Genomic DNA, 22,579 nt, shown 5'->3' with positions numbered 1-22,579 from the left:
TATAAAATAAGAATAATTTTATAAGATATTTTATAAAAATATCATTATTTTTAAAATATTATTATATAAAATGCTGTGTGTTTATATTTTTCTACGCGAAAACTCTTTATAAACCATAAACCTCGCGTACAAAGAAAGAAGAGAGTTGCAGAGGCAAAGATATCCTGAGAAGACGACATCATCATGTATGTGACGAGATTTCTTTCTGACTACCAAAAGGATCCTTCTTCCCTCTTCCTGCCACCTCCTGAAGGGCCAAACTCCGGTGTTCTGGTCATCCAAGATGAAGAAGCCGAGCCTACTTGTTGTTTCGGATTGTGCAAGAGTCATATGATCACCGACCTGCCTTTCCCTCAAAACAAGAAACTCACGCTCCAATATTCAACGGGAAGCAGCGAGAACCGTAGTGTTGAGAACTTTTACACTGCCTTGATTCCGGTTCTTAATCAGCCACTGTCTTCCAATCGGTACTATGCCATAAAGACACGCGGGAGGCATAAAGGGTATATATGTTTGCATGCATATTGTAATTAATTTTCAATTGCCAAGATATATAATCAGATAGAATATATAGTTTTTCTCCCATATGTGATATGCCAAAAGTTCCTTCTCAGTTTTCATGGATGCTTTTATCTTATCTGATTTTCATTTTGTAGTTTGGGCCCTGGATATTTTTAAACCTTTTCCATAAATTTGTGTTAGTTTCTAGTTATTTAATTATTGATGGGATTATGGTATTCGAGTTAGTTAGATGGTATTGCTGGGTGGTGTTTGTGGTTGAACATTCATGGCTTGCAAAATAAAATAAATGGCTGCTAGCTCATTGGTACAACCTTCTTGGAGGAGACGAAGAAGGAAGAATAAAGGGCAAGACTCATTAGTCCTGACTCCTCAAAATTCCTCTCTCTCTCTCCATCATTCTCTTTTTTTAGTCATTGCCCTTTATTCTCGTATCAGCTTTATCCTCTCTTCAACTTTAAGTTTTGTTTGGATTCGTAAGTCACTTCAATTCATTTCATCTTATAGTTATAATTTTTTTAAATTCTTACATAAAATATAATAAATAATTTAACTTTTTCAAATTTTAAAATAATAATAATATTAAAAAATAATATTTTATTTTATTATTTATAAATCAAGCATTTCAACTCATCTCTCAATTTAAACGGTTCTAAATCACAAGAAGTTTTATTTCTCCACCTTAGCAGGTTTTTGTCTTTTCCTCTCTTCCCTCTTTGCATGGTGGCTTTTTATTTTTTCATGGGTTGGACTAATTCCATCCTTTTATCACAATTTATCCCCTACAAACTTAAAAGATTTAAATTAATTCACTAGCTAGCTATATATCTAGCTAGAACAAAGGTATATCATGTAATTTTAATTCAAGTACTTCGATTAATCTAATTAACGGATCAAACTCAAGGTTAAGCCCTTGTTTGGATTCGAAGGTTACTTCAGAAAATTTCAAACTGAGTTCGTACGGGAGAAGTGGTCTGTCAAACCACACCTCACAAGATTCTCTCATATAAGACAAATATGGGGTTTTGACCGTTGCTTTTTGCTTTTTACTGTTTCCATTACACGGGTGTAATGAAGGCTCCTAAGGCCCTCTCACCCACCCCTTCACCCATGCCCTTCACGAACCCATCAACTCCACGCAGAGCTCGAAGGCCCTCACCCACCTCTTCACGCACCATTCATGTCCACGCAAAGCTCCTCACTCTGGGCAGACCCATCTCCTGCCATCATCGACGCCATACCTCACCATTTCAGACCACTTCACGGCATGGGCGAGGGGGCATCTCATTTGCGATCTCCCAAAAGCACCAGTTCGAAGGCAACCCGAGGTGGAAGCATCTTAAGACCGACGGCCTGAGGCAACCCAGGGAGCTCAGTCGCGTGAGAGATACCATCCCCACCAATCGATTTGGGTTTCATCTATTACAAGGTAACCGTACACAATCACGTCCCCCTTCCATGACAGAGATTCCCCTGCCCCCTGACCCAAAGGCTGTGTTAAATCAGTTCTAGGGTTTTGATTTTAGATTCGCATTGTACAGTGTAGATTTAGGGAATATTGTCAGAGCCCTTTACATGAGAAATTCATAAATCCCCTTCACAAATGAAACCCACAACGCACAAAATCTGCAAACACCCCACCTCAAGAAGTCGATTCCACCATAACCACCTACGGGGTATTTCTTTCACCATCACGGCTCCAAGAACACGATCCTTCCAAGTATGTGAATCTCATCTCAAATCATTTTAAGCTGTTAGAAATGCAATGCATCAATTTCAGTTGGCATTACTCTAGTGTGGAGATGAATTTCTCCTTAAATTTATTATTGTTGTGGTTATTGACCGAGATAAATGTATATCCATATTATCATTGATGTGCTCATGACCACGACAGTTAAATTAAAATGTTATTATAATTTTCAGTGCTGTATGGTAAGGTGTTTAGAAAATTTTTATGTTGTTTACCCATTTCATTTCTTTAGATGTTATTTTGTTAATTTGCATGATTGGTCGATGCATACTTGAATGTGGATATCAATGCATAATCATGGCTGCATATGTTTATGGTTGCCATGGTTGTGCTTTTATTTTTGGGTTTGCATGGGTTGAATGTGGTAGTTTGGTTGGGGCCTCATTCATACGACTTAAAATTATCTTTAAGTAGGGCTTCCTCAACTTATGCTTTTGTGAATTGTTTACAAATTTGCCTTCCGCGCATTATGTGGGGAGATTCGTGCATAATGTGGGGAGATTTTTCCATTTGCATGTATTTTAGTTGAATGGAGTTTGCTTGGGGCCTCATTTCATAGGTTAGTTGTAAAAGTGATTATTGTTTTGTTTTTTGGGGTTTTGGTTTTGGTATGCATGTGGTTGAATGTGGGAATAGGGTGTTTTAATTTTTCTTTCTTCTTCCTGCTACTGCCGTGCATAATATGATTGATTTCTGCATTTGCATACTTGAATGGCATAGTTTGCTTGGGTCCTCATTTCAGCTTGTTAGTTGTAAAATTGATTCTTGTTCTGGTTTTGGGGTTTTGGTTTTGCTATGCATGTGGTTGAATGTGGGAATGGGGTGTTAATTTTTCTTTCTCAAATCTGCTACTGCCGTGCATAATGTGGGGAGATTTTTGCATTTCCATGTATTTTAGTTGAATGGAGTAGTTTCCTTGGGGCCTCATTTCATAGGTTAGTTGTGACAGTGATTATAATTGATTTGTTGGGAGTTTTGGTTTTGGTATGCATGTGGTTGAATGTGGGAATGGGGTGTTAGTTTTTCTTTCAAAAATCTGCTACAGCCGTGCACCATATTTGGGGACATTTTTGCAATTGCATGTATTTTATAGTTGAAACATTAGTTTGTTTGGGGCCTCATTTCATAGGTTAGTTGTAGAAGTGATTATTGATCTGTTTTTGGGGTTTTGGTTTTGGTATGCATGTGGTTGACAGTGGGAATGGGATTTTATTTTTTCTTTGTCAAATCTGCTACTCGATGCATAAATATTGGACAGATTTTTGCATTTGCATGGATTTTAGTTGGGGATTATTGTTGGCTGTAATGTGGGGAGATTTTTGCATTTGCATGTATTTTATGGTTGAAACATTAGTTTGCTTGGGGCCTCATTTCATAGGTTAGTTGTAAATGGGTTTATTGTTCTGTTTTTGGGGGTTTTGGTTTTGCTATGCATGTGGTTGAATGTGGGAATGGGGTGTTAGTTTTTCTTTCAAAAATCTGCTACAGCCGTGCACCATATTTGGGGACATTTTTGCAATTGCATGTATTTTATAGTTGAAACATTAGTTTGTTTGGGGCCTCATTTCATAGGTTAGTTGTAGAAGTGATTATTGATCTGTTTTTGGGGTTTTGGTTTTGGTATGCATGTGGTTGACAGTGGGAATGAGGTTTTATTTTTTCTTTGTCAAATCTGCTACTCGATGCATAAATATTGGACAGATTTTTGCATTTGCATGGATTTTAGTTGGGGATTATTGTTGGCTGTAATGTGGGGAGATTTTTGCATTTGCATGTATTTTATGGTTGAAACATTAGTTTGCTTGGGGCCTCATTTCATAGGTTAGTTGTAAATGGGTTTATTGTTCTGTTTTTGGGGGTTTTGGTTTTGCTATGCATGTGGTTGAATGTGGGAATGGGGTTTTAATTTTTCTTTCTCAAATCTGCGTATGCCGTGTATTCATGTGGTTTTGATTTTTGCATTTGGATGTATTTTACTTTCATGGAGTAGTTTGAGGTAATGTGGGGAGATTTTTGCATTTGCATGTATTTTATAGTTGAAACATTAGTTTGCTTGGGGCCTCATTTTATTTTATGATATGTAATAAATTCTGTGTTTCCTCTCTTCTAGTATTGTTGTTGGAAGGAAAAACCAGGAAATATACAAAATAATCAGTTTCTAACATATATATATGAAAATTTTAACACACTATAGCACTTTATAATTCGATGTACGGCATGATCGAGTATATAATACATGAATGATCCCCTTATGGCTTATGGATAACAAAAAGGTTTGAAAAGCTCTATTATCCATTCCAGAATTTATTGCCACATACACATTTATAGTGAGTGAAAGGTGGTGGGTACTAATTCTAATAATTTCACTCTCTTATCTTTAATTTCATTCCTAAGCTTTAATTTGTTGCCGGATTATTAAGGTGTCTTACTAATTAAATAGGAAGAAAATTATATATCAAGAGATGAGTACTTATGAAGAGTTCATCATGTGGTCTTAGTTGCTTCAATAGATTCCAAGTCTTCCTTTTACTTAATGAATTATCCTTGATAATTAAAAGAATATATATATATATATATCTTTATTTATATACAAAAACTTGGCCCGCAAAGATAATTTTAAAAAAGTACTTTTCAAGTTGATGGGCTTAAACATAGTATGACGTTAAACCATGTCAATTTATAAGAAAATATTTTGTGTATCCTTTTGGCTAAATTCAGCTAGCCTTTTATCGTTTTATACGAATAGTTCCTGCTTGCATATAATTAGACTCCAATCCAATTAACAACATTGCATATAATCAGTGAAAAAACTTTCAAATATACTCATTGTTCTGTATCGACTGTGACATACAAAAAACTGTGTGTCTATCATTATTATACAACTTAAATCCATGGGCGGCAGTCACATGTCAGAATAGGAAAAAGGTTAGTCACTACTGTAAATTATAATTCGTTGAATATATATATCCCTGCAATTTACTTCTGTCAAACACAAGATGCTATGAGATATTATTAACCACAAGGAATAGTTGATACAAAAGCAGATCACACTCAAATTCCAACCATGTTGCCTGCCCCTTGATCATAGAATTTCATATATTGTCGCCCCGCGTTTGAAGTTCATAGAACTGATAAACATTATATAAGAAAATCTGCGTATGCCGTGTATTCATGTGGTTTTGATTTTTGCATTTGGATGTATTTTACTTTCATGGAGTAGTTTGAGGTAATGTGGGGAGTTTTTTGCATTTGCATGTATTTTATAGTTGAAACATTAGTTTGCTTGGAGCTTCATTTTATTTTAGAGTTGTAAATGGGATTATTGTTCTGTTTTTGGGGGTTTGGGTTTTGGTATGCATGTGGTTGAATGTGGTAGTGTAGTGATTTGAGTTTCAGTTTTTCTCCTACAACTGTTGTGTATTTATATATAACAAAGTTTCATGGGGATTAATAAACTTACGTCATCCATGTTCCCATAGCAATACTCCTTACGCTCATCTGCTAGACATCGGCCGTATCAACAGGTATGGGTCATTTGTAATTCCGGCTCGTTACTCATATTAACGCATATAACGTAGCGTAGTTGACATGCAAAACCTTTTTTCTTTTTTCCTTATATTACCATTTTAGCTATTTGAAATGGAGGACCCCGAAGATACGAGCCGGGATAATGTGCTTTGGGGCGATGCCATGGAGGAGATATTCATCGACATGCTCTACTAGGACGCGCTTCAAGGTAGATTAAAGGGCGGAAAGATAACGTTTAGAGAGCATGGAGTTTATGCACAGTGACTCACTGCTGTTGGGAAGAAAATGTTTGACGGGAACCAGGTCCGTGGAAAATTGACGAGGTTGAAGGGGATGCAGCGCTTGTTTACCGATTTGTTGAGCCAAACTGGTATGGGCTGGGATCCCGACACAAAGACAGTTGTCGCGAGTGACGAGTGCTGGGAGAATGCCATTAGGGTAAAATTTTAATTAAAGTTAACCATCTTTATTGCACCCTTCAAATTTGTTGTTTGAGCACTCGAGGTTTGATTATTAACTGCGTATGTTTCTTCTATAATTGTTAGGTTAAATCGAAATGGGGGAGGTTTCGTACTTTTGGCTGCCCAAAGTACGAGGAGCTGTGCACCATATTTGGCGCGTCCGTTGCATACGGGACTATGCAACACGCATCAACACAGCTACCCGCAGATAGCGACGACGAGCGGCGCCTGGATGAGGAGATGCGAGCTCGACGCCCTCCCGCACTAGGCCATCGACAGGACTTGCCCATTGGCAATGATGACTTTATTGACTTGATGGGGATCGGGTCACCTGCAGAGGATGCCGTGACTGGGTCATCACGCAGGCCGAAGCCAAGAAAGAAGAGCGATTTTGAGGTGCAGCTTTCTGAGGCCGTCGAGGAGGTTAAACTGACGCAGAGAGCGAGGCGTAAACGATATGAGGATGCAGAAGCTGTGGCATCATCGAAGCGCAGCAAAGAGACAGAGCCTAGTGATGGGACCAATGCGGGGTATGATCCGATTAGTCATTGTGCGACGTTGCTCAGCGAGCTTTCCCCTCCGTTGGACCCATCCCAACTTGTTCGCACAATCGAGAGATTACTGAACCCAGAGATGCGACTGTTTTTCTTCTCCTTGGATGCTGCAAGGAGGGACGATTGGGCCCGTAATTGTTAAAGTAGGGTCATTTTTAATTCTTAGGCTATATTTTCGATGGCATTGTCACCCTTTATTTTTCATGAGACTATTTGTATTCCTTTGATGAGTTTATAAACAGCTACTTTTCCAATGTGGGTTGTTTGTTTCATTTGTTGTAATCTGATTGAAATGAGGACGGATTATGGAGGACCTGTTTTAGGCTGGTTGTTCGGGTTCTGTATGATTATATTGGATTATGTTTAATATATTATATTAAGATCGTAGTACCTCCTTATTATTTTGTTAACTTGTGACAGATTATTTACAATGGTTGTTTTCTTAAAATAGTACGAATTAACCCACTGTGCACACTGGGATTTTTGGTCAACCGGAAGGTACTCGATGAACGTGAATCGAGATTCAGATGATACGTTCCCTAATGTGTGTTTGCCTGATAGTAGTGAAGATGACCTTGCAACTGAGGATCTTGAGACACTCGCATTTCTTGCGAGGGCTGGTAGAGAAGCACAACAACAGCTTAGACAGCCACAACACAATATTGGATTACGGGGACATCAATATATTTTGGAAGTTTTGAATGGGAATCGAAGAAATTGTCGCGAGTTATTCCGACTTGAGGTTGATGCCTTCCGCGCATTATGCAGCTTGTTACGTTCAAATAGATTTTTGAAGGATACTAGAAAAGGGTTGACCGTCGAGGAACAAATAGGCATGTTCACATCGGTAGTGGCAGCTGGAGACGAACAACGGATTGTGGGGCAGCGCTTTCAACATTCAACAGAAACTGTTAATGCCCATGTGAGGAACGTTATGAAGGCCCTATGTAGGCTAGGGACACATCTTATTTACCCAACTCACACATCCGGGGTGCACCCAACAATCGCAGCCAATCCGAGAAATTATCCTTGGTTTGAGGTAAGTTGTTTATGGTAGATAATAAAATATAATTCTGTACATATTGGATCATTGTTTTGTAAATTACTTAAACCGTATGTATTCGTATGTATCATGTCCGCTTACTCGTTCGCAGGGATGCATTGGTGCAATTGATGGGACCATGATCGACGCTGTTGTACCTGCAGAGGTGCGTGAGGCATATCACAACCGGCATGGCAAAGTTGCCCAAAACGTATTGTGTGTATGTGACTTGGACATGAAATTCACATTCCTGTACACTGGTTGGGAGGGGAGCTCGCATGATGCACATGTATTCATCGATGCATTGTCTCAGGGCCGCAACGCATTTCCAATGCCTCTCGATGGTAAATCAGTTCGAAGGCCACAATTATTTTTGTCTGATTATATTGGGTCTTTATATCTGTTGTTTTTAAAAAGCTCGGGATTCGTTGCTTGGGGCCTGATTATCTCATAATGTTAATGGTTGACAGGTCATTATTATCTAGTCGATTCAACGTATCCATGTACTCGAGGATTTATGCCCCCTTACCCTAGAGAGAGATATCATAGAAGTGACCGTCAGGGTCAGCGGGGATTTAGGGGGTATAAAGATTATTTTAATCATCGTCATTCATGTATTCGTAACGTAATAGAACGTACATTTGGGGTCTTGAAATCACGATTTAGAATTTTAAGACTCATGCCTGGTTATAAAGTTGGGAGGCAAGGGGATCTGATCATTGCATGTTGTACGTTACACAATTTTATTAGAATGACGAGCCCGAATGACAGGTTGTTCGAGGAGTGGAGAGATATGGAGCTCAGTCCAAGCGGTCGTGCATATAGCGACGCCGCAGTTTCAGGAAATCATCCTGACATGACCGTCGAATCAGCCCGAGCTATGGCTGCAATTAGGGATGACATTGCCAAACGTATGTGGGAAGCTAGGAGTGGTCATTGACTTATATTGATAAATATTGACATTATTGAGACTATATAAGGGTGTAGTTAGAGATTCAAATGTATTGCAAATTTTAATGTGGTCTGGCAATATATTACTAATTTATATAGATAGGGAAGTTTGTAGCAAATTTATTTAGAAATATGGTTGCTAATATTATAAGCTATATACGTAAATTTAGTTTCATAAATAATTTGTCGGTATGTAAATTTTATCGTACACAAATTTACAAGGATTGATTTTATAATTTAATGATGTTATTTTCCTAATTGATTATCATTGACTATAATTGAAAATTAGAGGTTGGGAAAATTTCTCATTACTACGGTGAATATGGGAAATGAATTTAAGCACAGCTATTTGAACAAATTATTTTATAATATATTAATATTATTTAACGTGTTTTTTGCGGCTAATTACAATTGGGATTTTTGAATAAATGATTAAATTTATTATGGAAATTTTGTTGTATTTTCATTAGAAAAGACTATTGTAATCCAAAAATTTTTATTATTCATTTCATTAAAAAAAAAAAAAAGTATCTGGGTAATTAATAATTTATTTAATACTTCTTTATCAATAATTTATAAAAAACATTTAATATAAAGTTAAAACCATATCAATTCATAAATAAATTATAACAACTTATAAATTATCTCAACTCATCTCACTACTATTCATAAATCATCTCAACTCATCTCAACTCATCTCACTACTATTTAAAACTCATCTCAACTCATCTCAACCCATCTCAACCCATCTTCTTCTTGGAGGAGACGAAAAAGGAAGAATAAAGGGCAAGACTCATTAGTCCTGACTCCTCAAAATTCCTCTCTCTCTCTCCATCATTCTCTTTTTTTAGTCATTGCCCTTTATTCTCGTATCAGCTTTATCCTCTCTTCAATTTTAAGTTTTGTTTGGATTCGTAAGTCACTTCAATTCATTTCATCTTATAGTTATAATTTTTTTAAATTCTTACATAAAATATAACAAATAATTTAACTTTTTCAAATTTTAAAATAATAATAATATTAAAAAATAATATTTTATTTTATTATTTATAAATCAAACATTTCAACTCATCTCTCAATTTAAACGGTTCTAAATCACAAGAAGTTTTATTTCTCCACCTTAGCAGGTTTTTGTCTTTTCCTCTCTTCCCTCTTTGCATGGTGGCTTTTTATTTTTTCATGGGTTGGACTAATTCCATCCTTTTATCACAATTTATCCCCTACAAACTTAAAAGATTTAAATTAATTCACTAGCTAGCTATATATCTAGCTAGAACAAAGGTATATCATGTAATTTTAATTCAAGTACTTCGATTAATCTAATTAACGGATCAAACTCAAGGTTAAGTTTATCATGTAAGTTGATCCTGAATTGCTTATGAATAATTCCACTCATGTACCGTTCAAAATGGTCTTGTAGGGAAGCATATGCAAATTCTAAGGAAGATGACAAGGGAACCTGTTGCTGCTTCAACTATATTAAGGATGTACCGCCAAAACCTTTGGATCCCAACGAGATGCACCAGCAATTCGAGATTCATCCCAACGAAACTTCATGTGGAAGGTCTGGTTTTGTTGCCAAACCCATAGCTCCAGATGGATTCCTTCCACGGTTCCTCGCAAGAAGAGGGTGGCAAGTGCGTACCTCAACTCCCCGAAATTTCAGTTTAGGTGAAGCACCGGGCCTAGACACTACCCTCCGTGCTCGCCTCCCGGATTTCAGCTTCCCGCTATCGTATAAGAGTTCTCAAAACGTGGCTGTAGGAAGGTGGTATTCTCCTTTCATGTTTATATGGGAAGGAACACCGAAAGATCAAATGACCAGATCGATGTACTACGAGATAACCCTGGAGCAAAAATGGGAACAAGTATTTTCATGTGAAAAGAGTGAGAGCCAAAGCAATGCTGTGGTTGTGGATGCTGTTGTTCAGAGAGAAGAGGTCTTGATTGCTGGGATGGAAGTTGTGGATCTGAATGTGGTTGATGGGGTGATGTGGTTCAAGAGCTTTGGCAATGGAGAAGCAGAAGTCAGTGTTGGTTTGAGCATGTTAGTGGTTGAGAGAATGAAGTGGGAGCAGATAAGGGTTGGATGGGTTGGGGGAAATGAGAGGCAAGTGGCACTGAAGAGAGTAGAGGAATTTGGAGGGTCAGCTGGGGAATGGATCAAGCTTGGTTTTTATGTTCTGGTTGAGAGGTTTGTTGTGAAAAGAATGGATGGAAGCCTGGTATTGACCTATGATTTCAAGCACATTAATCAGACTCGGACCAAATGGGAATGAAAGTCACATTAGTTTGTTTTTAAACACTGTAAAACTCTGCTGTTTGATACCTGGTTTGTTTATATTTGTGTATACTTTACTGATTGAAGTTCGTATTCATTTTGTGTGTGTGGAAAACTTGAAGCAGTTGAACTGAGCTAGATTTTGATCACTTTTATTTGCTTTCAACACCTCTGTTTCGTTCATCTCTTTGCTTTAGATATGCATTGAGATATTTCAAAACAAGAAGAGATGGGAAAATCAGGCTAATATGAGCAACAAATTGTGTTAGTTTGATAGGTTATGCAGCATTTGTTTTTTTAAAAAGAAGAAGATCAATAAATTTTCATACATCAACTCGCAAAAATGGGTCTGAGCAAGCCTCAGGACATCTCTAAAGGACAAAAAAGCATCCTCGTTGCCTGCAAGAATCGAAATTCATTTATATCTCAAGCAAGCATTGGCAATCCAAGAATGGAAAACATTACATAATAGAAAAATATGCTTCTTACTCAATGGTTGAGTGGCTTTTATCGACAAAAATGGTCAATGGTCAAGCACTGCACTGCTATAGAAGTGAGACGACGCTTGTGTAGGTGGCTAAGATATTGTAATGGAACTTTATTTATTATATTATGGTGGCGCAATTTTTAAAGTTGGGTGAATTGTGAAAATAATTCGGAAAGCCCACCTCCGATCACTGGAGTCGGAGTTAATTTTGGACTCCCACTCTGGGAGTCAGAGTTTGACTCCGATTGGAGTTGCCGAAGTTGGACTCAGAGGGTTGGAGCCATGGAGAGAGAGAGAGAGATATATATATATATATATATATATGGCTCAGTCGGCACATTTGTGATACCGTGCACCCTCAACATTGCCAAAGGCCCAAAGCCATCGTGCATTTGTCTGTCTAGAAGATGCCTTGACAAAAACAAAAATTGAAAACTGAAAATAGAGGAGTCGAAGATAGGAGAATAATAGATTGAATAGTTATATATGTGCATTGTATCCAAAATAAAAAAATAAAGTCGTTGATGAAAAGGAGCAAGCGGTGGGGATTTGTACTCCATGAGCCTTAAGAATATGCAAGATCTTGCTTCTAGTAATGCACTTGACCTGAGCGATACCATGAGAGTCACGCAGAATCACACCAATCTGGGACGGCGTCTGACCCTTCTTCACAAACCTGCAAATGTTCTCCTCAACCTAAAACCCGCAATTAAACCACAACCCATCGATTCCTCAGACATGAAAAAAAAAAATTTGCATGCTTTTACGCACATCTTATAAATAAGAGAGTTTAGGTTTTTTATGGGTACATCTTAAAAAGAGATATTAAGCCAACTCGGCAGAGTTCTCTTGTAGGGCAGAGTCGAGGCTGAGATACCCTTACTAGAATCATATCACAAACATCAATTAGATTTTGATAGGGCTAAAAAAAGAGGCAATATGCATACACACACAGAGAGAGAGAGAGAGAGAGAGAGAGAGAGAGAGAGAGAGAGAGAGAGAGAGAGAGAGAGAGAGATTCTGGGTGAGTGAGTGGGAGGGTGATCTCGCCGGGGGCAAGGGGATTCTAAACAAAACATGAAACGACGTCGTTTCGCCATTGACGAAACGGTGTCGTTTCGTTATGGGTATTAAAAAAAAAACTAGGCATGAAACGACGTTGTTTCATGCTTGGATTATTATTTTTTATATAAACACTTATATATATATATATATATATATAAGTGATATGGGGCGGGGCGGGGCAGGGGTTGCCCCTATCTCGCCCCCGCCCTCGCCTGGGGGGTTAGATACGGGTGGCGCCACCCGCCCCCCGCCCCCCGCATCTAACGGACGGGTGCTCATTCCCGTTGAACGGGGGCGGAGCGGAAGCGGGGCGAGGCAGTGCTGCTCACCCCTACCTAACATTACTCTTGTGAGAATCTTTGTTGGATGATTGTTTGTTAAGAACCATAAGAGAAAAATTAAATTAACAAGTACAATCAATCACACAATACAATATTTATATAAACATTTAAATTGTCACGTACACAATCATATCCCAATACTATGGTACAGGTTATTTTCGCAGATGAGATGATACGGGTAGAGATAAAAGTTGAAATTTGAATAAAGTTTTGTTATAATATATATTTTTAATATTAATTTTGTTTTAAAATTTGAAAAAATTAAATTATTTATTTTATTTTGTGTGAGAATTTGAAAAAATTGTAATAATTAGATAAGATAAAATGAAATAAAATAAAAAATTTTGTGATAGTGAACGTGACAATAGAGTCCCAAACGTTGTTCTACTGTAATGTGATTTTTAGAGATAAAATAATATTAGATAATTATGAATTTTACGAACCTCAGCATTCTATTTAAAAAGAGAACATATATTTGTAATTATGAATTGTGCAACTGCTGCACAATCGCTTTGAAAAAAGTGAATAAAATATGAGATTCATATGAAAAAAAATTAATTTTTTAATTATAAACTCTACTCTTTTTCAAAATAATTACGTAGAGTTTATATACTTTATAGTTATACGTAGAATTATTCATTTAAATAAGAGGTAAAAAAAATTGGTTTGTTATACGGATCCGGTACTAGATCTGCATTCAATACATTAGGCGCATAAGCCACGTAAGAAGAACGTGTCAGTTGGGTCCATAGACAGGAAGCCCTAAAAGTTAACTTCTCCGTAACTTGCTCGGAGTCATAAGCTATTTAGCTCCGGACTCTTCTGCAATTCCAAATTCTCCCGTTATTAATAAGGAAAATATTAGTAGAATAATGTATTAGAGTTCATATAAGTTGTACCAGTTCTTCTGCTTGCAACCGTCGGCGCGGAACCGGCTGACAATTAAATAATTAAAAAAAAAAAAAAAACTCAAACTCAAACCGAGTGAAATATTCGGGAGAAATGGAGGGAAAACACCCTTTCAGAGAACCCCCGAAACGTTTCCTCTGATTGTATCTTGGTTTGTGGTCACCGTCGTCGCCTTCTTTACGGGTCCAAAAGCACACTGGTCACTGAGTGAGGAGGTGAGCTTCGTTTTTGTGGATTTCTTCTCGCCTTGTTTTTGTGGATTTCTTCTCTCCTCCGCTTTCTATACTTCGCATTTCATTTCGGATTTGGCCACGGTTTTGCTGCGATTTGGACTGAATATCGGGTCCAAATCTCATCCAACCTGATTTCAAACCCCCTTGTATACTTGCTTGTTGTGATGGTGGAGCTTGTACCCGAGCTATTGCATTTTACATGTTTACTCGAGCTGTTGCATTTTACCTGTTTGATAAAATGCGTGAAAGAAATATTAGTAACTAACACTAAAGCAGAACACTCTGGTCTTACCTCAAAAATTATTTGACTTGTATTTTCATTATTTGGAAAGTAAAAAGATGTTAAACTCAACACTAACAAATATATTTGTGATAAATCAAATATAGTTGCTGACAGTGGTTGCAATGCTTATAAAAACATGTGATTGCAATGCACCACTAGCTCTAGTTCTGTGAACCAAGAACTCTGTTTTTAGCATCCTCTACATTTGACATGTTTTTATAATGGTATCAGTCGGCCACCAGCTAGCTATACCTCTGTTTTTAGCATCCTCCTTTAGGTATTTATTTTTTATCACCATCACTCTGAACTGGAATAACAGATATTAATTAGATGGCCTCAAGACTATGCATTATTGGCATCCGAATCACTGCTATTGTGGTCACAGAGATCATAAGTGTTCCTTGAGAATCACATATAGATTCACAACTTTACAATAACAAAAAGATGCCAATGGCTTCATAACAAATAGCTAACTCTGTTTTCAGCATCCTCCTCTAGGTAGTAACTCTTTAGTTGGAGTCAAAAGTTAAACATTTCTTAGTTAGAGTTTAAGGTTGGTTTTTTTTAACAATAAAAATCCTTAAGGGCTTTCCAAGACCTCTAAATTTAGCATCCTCCTCTAGGTGCAACTCTTTAGTTGGAGTCAAATGTTTTCAATTTCTTAGTTAGAGTTTATGGTTGGTTTTTTTTTTAACAATAAAACTCCTTATTATAGCTAAGCCTTTTCTATCCCTTCGTTTCCAAGGTGCTTGGTACGAGATAAAGTAGTTGCTTGCAAAGAGAAAGATTCAGAAATACAAGATTTGAAGGAAAAGATAGTGAAACTCAATAGCTACGATCGGCAGTTGGAGAAGAAAAAAACAGAACTTATACAAAAGGTGAAGTCACAAGTAAGTGCATTTGGCCCCCCATTTGGCAACCATATTTCCATTGCCACATGCTCATAAATGAAATAAATAGGAATCTCATTTATTTGGAATGAGATCCATTGTGATTGGAGTTGTACAATATTGCTATTGACAATATGCATTTGTCTACCTCTCAGCATGGAAAAATGAAAAGAACATTCATCTACTATAAGACCATCTACCTCAAATCCCCCATCTGTGGTATGTTATTATATGGTGCAATATATCAATAACATTAGATTCAAGATTAGTTGATTTTATGTGCTAAACACATTAATAATTTATCCAATAACATTTCAGGACATACCATCAAGTTCTCCAAACATCCCAATGCACGGTTACTATCGACCCTCATCCGCGGTATGTAATTTAATTTAATATATCAATAGATCTGATTTATGTTGATTTTTTGTGTGGATATCATATCAATATTTGTTCTAATAACATTTCAGGATATACCATCAACTTCTCCAAACATCCCAATGCACGATTTCTATGGAGCAGTGCCTGTGTGGTCATCGGGTTTTCTCCCATTTCCTGCTGTCAACCAATATCCAAGCAATATACAGGTGGTTCTGTCATGTTCTCCCTTATATGTTAATCTTGTTGGTTTTTTTTGAATAGTTGAATTGCAGTTGGTTATTTTGAAGAGTTTAATTGTATTTTTTTCTTTTTAACAGAATGCTAGTTACCCATTTCAACATGGCATGGAAAGCCAGTTGTCTCTCAGCAATACCTCGGTTACAAGCAGATTTCTGGGTACGGAGGATACTAGACCCTCAGTTGGGGAAACTCAATCGGCAGCTACATCTTCTAGAGTTGAAGAAATTCATCTTGATATACGAGATGCACAAGAAATCGAGTGTGGTAGTGCCGAAACATCTGAGAAAGTGGAAATGGATGGTGATGATGAGCCCGTTTCGGGGATGGAATTTAATTCATTAGAAGATTTAATTAATTATTATAAGGAATATGGCAAAAAACGCGGGTTTGGGGTGATGACAAAAATGAGTGAGAGGGGAGAGGATGAGACTGTGAGATATGTCACTCTTGCCTGTGCCCGTGGAGGGAAGGTCCGGAATAGGACTATAAATGTCGCCAACCCACGTCCGACAGGAAAGACGGAATGTAAGGCAAAAATTAATGCCTTAAAAGTTTCTGACGGAAAGTTTCGGCTGACTACAGTTCACAATCTCCACAACCACGGCTTTAGTCCAAAGAAATCTCGCTTCTTTCGATGTAATCAAGAAGTGAGTGAATCTGTTAAAAGGGTCCTAGATACAAATGATTTAGCCGGCATCCGAATGAATAAGAGTTTTGGGTCTCTTGTTGTTGGCGCGGGTGGTTTTGAGAACCTCCCGTTTTTGGAAAAGGATTGTCGTAATTACATCGACAAGGCACGACATCTACGATTGGGCGCTGGTGGTGCTGGAGCGTTTCGAGACTACTTTCTACGAATGCAGTACAAAAATCCGGGGTTCTTTGCACTAATGGATTTGGATGATGAAGGGAGGTTAAAAAATGTTTTTTGGGCAGACCCCCGTAGTAGAGCAGCCTACCAATATTTCGGGGATGTTGTAACCTTCGACACCACCTACTTGACGAACCGATATGGGATGCCCTTTGCGCCATTTGTTGGTGTAAACCACCATGGGCAGTCAATTTTGTTGGGAGCTGGATTGATTTTCTCTGAGGATACTGAGACCTTCGTTTGGTTATTCCAAACTTGGTTGCAGTGTATGGATGGTATAGCACCGAAGGCTATTATCACTGACCAAGACAGAGCCATGAAGAATGCAATTGCAATTGTTTTCCCAGAAAGCCGACATAGATTTTGCCTGTGGCATATCCTTAAGAAAGTCCCTGAAAAACTTGGTTGTTATGGTTCTTACAAATGTGGAATGAAAACTACACTGATGAAATGTGTGTATGACACACAAACGCCCGATGAGTTTGAAAAATGTTGGGATGAGATGATTAGTACGTACAGCTTGCATGATAATGTCTGGTTGCAGAGTTTATACACTGAGCGTGAGCATTGGATACCGGCCTTCTTGAAAAATGTATTTTGGGCTGGAATGAGTACAACACAGAGGAGCGAGAGCATGAATGCCTTCTTTGATGGTTATGTTCATGCCAAGACAAATTTGAAAGAGTTTGTCGATCAGTATGATAATACCTTGAAAAAGAAGATTGAGAACGAAAATTGCGCGGACTTCCAGTCATTTAACATCACAATTCCCTGCATCTTGAGATCTCCAATTGAAAAGAGATATCAACAGCTGTACACAAATGCTAAATTCAGGGAAGTTTAAATACAACTTACCGGCATTATTGACTTGGACCCAGTTTTACTTAAAGAGGACGGTACAGTGAAGACCTATCTGGTAGAGGATGAAGTTCATCTCGAAGATTTCACTAAGCTGGTTAAACATTCAGTGGATTTTAGTGATGACGATGCAGTCGCCAAGTGTTCTTGTGATTTATTTGAAATGAGGAGGATAGTATGCAAGCACATCTTCGCCGTCTTCAAATGTAACGGGATTAAGACAATACCAGATAGGTACGTGCTGGATCGATGGAGGAAGGATATCAAAAGAAGATACACGTTGATCAACAGTAGATATGACGCAGGTGATCAACGGGAAGATGCTAATAGATATTCAACTCTGTTGAATATCTGTTATAAGATGATCACTTGTGCGGCGAGTTCGAAAAAGCATACTGAGGATGCAACGACTAAGTTAAATGCGATGATTGCAGAGTATGAAGCGAACCAAGAACCTCCATCGATGATTGGGAAGTGTGGAAATGTTGATGCCGTGACAAAGGACACATCGACATATGGTAGTTCAACAAAAGTACTCAGTCCACTTGTTGTGCAAGGAAAAGGCAGACCCCCATCTCTGAGGAGAGTATCCAGGATGGAGAGAGACCTGCGAAAAGTTAAGGAGAAGAAGAAGAAAGCGCAGGGGAAGGGAAAACGCAAACAGGTGCATATTTATTAATTTATATTGTTTAGAGTTTAATTTTCATACAAATGCTGTCAAGAACCTCATTGGTTACTATTTTATTAGCGAGATGGGGAAGAGACACCAGTAGCGGATACTTGCAGGAAGCTATTTGGCCCTTCTGATTTGGACGTCTCCAATGTTGGACACCTACAGGTAATATAGTAAGTATATATTTATAATGGTTATGTACTGATTTATTGCTAACTTTTTTACAAGTATTTATCAGGATGCTAATGTAGAAAGCATACCAGCTGTTGAGTTTAGTCAAACCCAGCCTCGAGAAACAGTACTTCAAAGTCAAGAAAGCGTAAGTGGATCCAAACTATAACGATATTATAATGATATTAGTCGATAGCACATTAAATTGAGTTAATATTTTTTACAGATGCAATTTCGGTTTGATGAGTCACAACCACAACAATGATATGATTATTGTGGGTATGTATATTTGACTATTATTCTTGATTATTATTTTTCCTTTATGTCAATCTATGTCGGTTTAGAAGCATCTAGGTAGTTTGAATATGAAAGGGGATCGGAAATGAGACTTTTGATCATTGATATATTCTTTCTTTCATTTTGTCATTTTCGGGTTCTGTTATGGTTTTTTTTCAATCATTTTGTCATTCTGCCTTTGACTAGCAGATGGAGTTGGTTTGTTGTTTTTTTTCACTTGCCAACAAGCGGACACTTGCCAAGAATTATTGACAGAAGTCTCGGCCTGCAGAATGGAAGCAGTTTTGAGTACTTGATGAGCTGTTTTGGTGGGTTCATGTTAGTTCAATGTTTTGGTGGGTTCATGAGTTGTGCTGTATGCACGGGGCATTTAATGTGATTGTGTAATCTGCTCAATTTATTGTATATTTTGCTTCTGGGCATTGAGGATGTAACAGGAGCTATTTTTGATATTTTCGGCTTCATGCTATTATTAGGTGCAGATTGTATCCTCCGTTAATTGAGCCTCCCGTTTTTGGCTGTTATGCGCAATATTTTTGTAAACTTGGGATCATGCTATTAGCTGGTGAGAGTGAAAAGATATTCAATAGTTTGTGAAAAAACAAACTGTAATGGATGTGGAAATATGATAGCTTTTATTCATTTCTATCATGTGATTTTGATCGAAACGTGGAGAGTAAACATGGGTTCAAGTGAGCTTCCATGTAGCTGCACAACTGTAATGGTTAAAACAATTAGGAAATGATGTAATTATAATATTATTTTGATGTAATAAATAGAATGTAATCATCTATATCTCATTTCAAATTGATAATATCTATATCTCATCTTCACGGAAACTATGAACAAAACATGAATATTACTGGGCAGATTAGTGCAGATTTCACAACCTCCTGTACAAAATCACAAAAGCAATAAAAGCAGTACTGGGCAGTACTGCATTCAAGTCATAGTTATTCTCATGCATTCAAGCCATAAAACCAGTATGTGTTCCAATATCTCCACCAACATTCCCAATTAAGCAATAAAAGCAGTACACTAGTTTATTACAAAACATAAAAGCAACGTCCCATTTTTACACAAGTTTCAGGAATGATTTACAAAACAAGTTCTGAAGCAAAGTCTGATTTTTCACAATAAAGTGAAAGCGAAACAGGATAAAATTGCACAAAAGGACTTTTTACATAAAAATTATCCGAACCAAGCTAACAATATTACAAAGGTGACAATCCAATACAAACACAATAACTTTCACTTTTCCTTTTTCAACATTTTAGCCATCTCTCTCACTTTATCTTCCCTTTTGCGAACGGCATACTCGCGCTTTAATACATCATCCAACGTCTTCCGAGCCTTATTCTCTCTTGATAAAATGTTCTCCTCTATCAACTTAAATATATCCACCCATACAAAGAATTCACACATTGCATCTCCCTGCACACAGTAAAAACTCCCAATTAACATGGATCCATGTACACCCCGCCACCAACAAATCGATATGCAAATCTAACAACTATAAAGTTTATTTACCGTATTATATTTTGGGCAGGCAAAGAATCTCCTGGCTTCCAGGATTTTTCTTAGTGTAGGACGTCTTTATTGGTGTTTTCAAACCACACCAACAAGTTGGTGATTCTATGACATCATCATTAACTAAATCTGATGATTGAGATGATGCCATGTGTGATTCTGAAAAACCAAGCCATGGATCCCTTGTATTAGTCAAACCATGCATAGTATTTAAAATTGGTAAGCTAAGTCAAGGAAAAAGAAGAAAAAAAAATAAAGATTCTCAACCAATTAGTAAGACACTCTAATATAATAAAGTGACCCAAACACTCTGATTTTGCAAAGATATGTATACTACCATATTTGTGCGTAATGTTTTTCATTTCATATTTAATCCAACTAATTATATTAGTTGATATGAGATAGGGGCTGTTAGAGATTATAGAAATGGAGAGCTCTTTACTAGATATGCATCATGAGCCTTGTTATCATGGATTGCCCCCACCTTTATGGGAAATTAAGGTACTAAAAATGCTCTTCCTAATCTTGGAATTTGTCATCTCTAGTTACAAAGTTGATGAGGCATATTTTAAGTGGTTTTCTATTTAAGTGGTGACATAACAAGTTATTTAAATTGTGTCGCATCAACTAGCGCAATTAAATATAACATATTCATGATAATGAGTAGAACTAAAGTACGGTTTCCATTTCTTCAAGTGCAACAACACAACTCAAAACACATCTACAAAGACAAATGCTAGATATTGGTACTTTGAATTCATGATAGGCTTTTCATGGGCTACATCAAGCAGAAAGAAATTTGAGCTTGACGACAAAAATAAAAAGAAGAAGAAGAAGAAGCACATTGTCTTCATCCTAAATTTTATCATCCCCAATCATACATGTCATTAGGTACACTTTAAATGTATTGCATTAGTAGCAATATTTATTTGATATGAAACATCAACTTCTCAGTTATATGCTCAGTTATTCCAAAGCTCTTCTAGCACGTAAGGGAAGGAATAACCTAGAGGCAAAGATATCTGATTCTATTTGTAGATTCTTTTAATTAATTCAAAAAAGTAAAGGGTAGGCAAGCAAGGAATATTTTCTTTTCTTTTTTCTTTTATTTTATTTTTCGTGCTATTACCCATTTAAGCCATTTTATGTGCATGATCTCTAGCATATTTCTAAAATAGGCACATTGATATTATTGTTAAGCATGCTTAACGATAATATCAAATAATCAGTTCAATATAAAACTTGAACAGATTTCTAACATTGCACTCTGTCATGTAAAAACTGAAAAACATATTTGGAAGAAGAAGTAATTATCAATGCATGGAGAAGAAAGAGGAAGGGTTTATTCACATATTTGTCATTGCTCTTAGAATGGATATGAAACAAGCAAGCTCATAGATCCCTTCAGAAACTTGGACAGACTTGGACAGACTATTATATATACAAAAAACTAATGAGAATTTCTTCTTCGATAATTGGAGATATTGGTCAATGTAAACTAATAAACTATAATGGAGAAAAGAATTAGCGATCTCAGCATCAGTGGAAAGAAAATTTGATAAAAAAAAAAAAAAAAAAAGGTCACACCTCAGTACTTGGATATTGCAGATGACACCTCAGTACTTGGATATTGCATATGGCATTCAATGATTTCCTCAAGTTTTTTCTAGTAATAAATAAAATCAAGAGTAATTAAATAAGTACTGCTATTGTAATCAAGTATGAATATTAGCCAATATGCTTTACAGCCAAAACAAATAAAATATCAGCCATAAGCATAATCGGAACACTTTGTATATATCATTAATCTTAACTCAGGGGACAAATCAATGATTTTTCAAATAATTCTAATTGTTTGACAAATACAAAGTTTGACAATATAAATTGATTTTTCTGTGAATTCTACAATTTCGATACACATTCCTCAGAATCCATTGCTCATGAAATAGAAATTCAGTCCACTAACATTTACAATTTTCTTATGATTCCATGCAGGGATTCAAAGCCAAGTTATTAATCGGAGCTCAACAATATATAAGAAAATATAACAATCAGAGAACTAACCTGATTTTCAAACTCGGTCCGATTTTCAGTTGGAGAAAATTTTTGATGTTAGGGTTAGGGTTCGGGTTAGGGTTAGGGTTAGGGTTCGGGTTCGAGTTTTCGGGCTAGGGCTTCACATTTGACAGGGTTCCGTGGTTCGAACCAGCTCACCTCCGTGGTTCGGTGAAGACGAGAGGGCTCCGCCGTTTGTGGTTCGCTGTAGA

The 22,579-nt window shown here is 37.1% G+C and overlaps 2 protein-coding genes across 2 annotated transcripts; both read left to right on the top strand.

Annotated features, from left to right (window-relative positions):
* The first annotated feature begins 160 nt into the window (after positions 1–160).
* On the top strand, positions 161–11,191 carry LOC109008150. The gene is made up of 2 exons (XM_018988147.2): positions 161–503; positions 10,226–11,191. Exons 1-2 carry the CDS (start codon positions 184–186, stop codon positions 11,082–11,084), a joined length of 1,179 nt encoding a protein of 392 aa, XP_018843692.2. The 5' UTR covers positions 161–183; the 3' UTR covers positions 11,085–11,191.
* A 4,301-nt stretch (positions 11,192–15,492) lies between these two features.
* Positions 15,493–17,627, top strand: LOC109004323 (protein FAR1-RELATED SEQUENCE 4-like). Its single transcript, XM_035684302.1, has 6 exons — positions 15,493–15,513; positions 15,613–15,672; positions 15,765–15,881; positions 15,993–16,889; positions 17,049–17,375; positions 17,454–17,627. Exons 2-6 carry the CDS (start codon positions 15,643–15,645, stop codon positions 17,625–17,627), a joined length of 1,545 nt encoding a protein of 514 aa, XP_035540195.1. The 5' UTR covers positions 15,493–15,513; positions 15,613–15,642.
* The last annotated feature ends 4,952 nt before the right edge of the window (positions 17,628–22,579 follow it).

Source organism: Juglans regia, chromosome 13, assembly GCF_001411555.2.
Source record: "Juglans regia cultivar Chandler chromosome 13, Walnut 2.0, whole genome shotgun sequence".
Taxonomy (NCBI): domain Eukaryota; kingdom Viridiplantae; phylum Streptophyta; class Magnoliopsida; order Fagales; family Juglandaceae; genus Juglans; species Juglans regia.
This window is presented reverse-complemented; position numbering and strand designations above follow the sequence as displayed.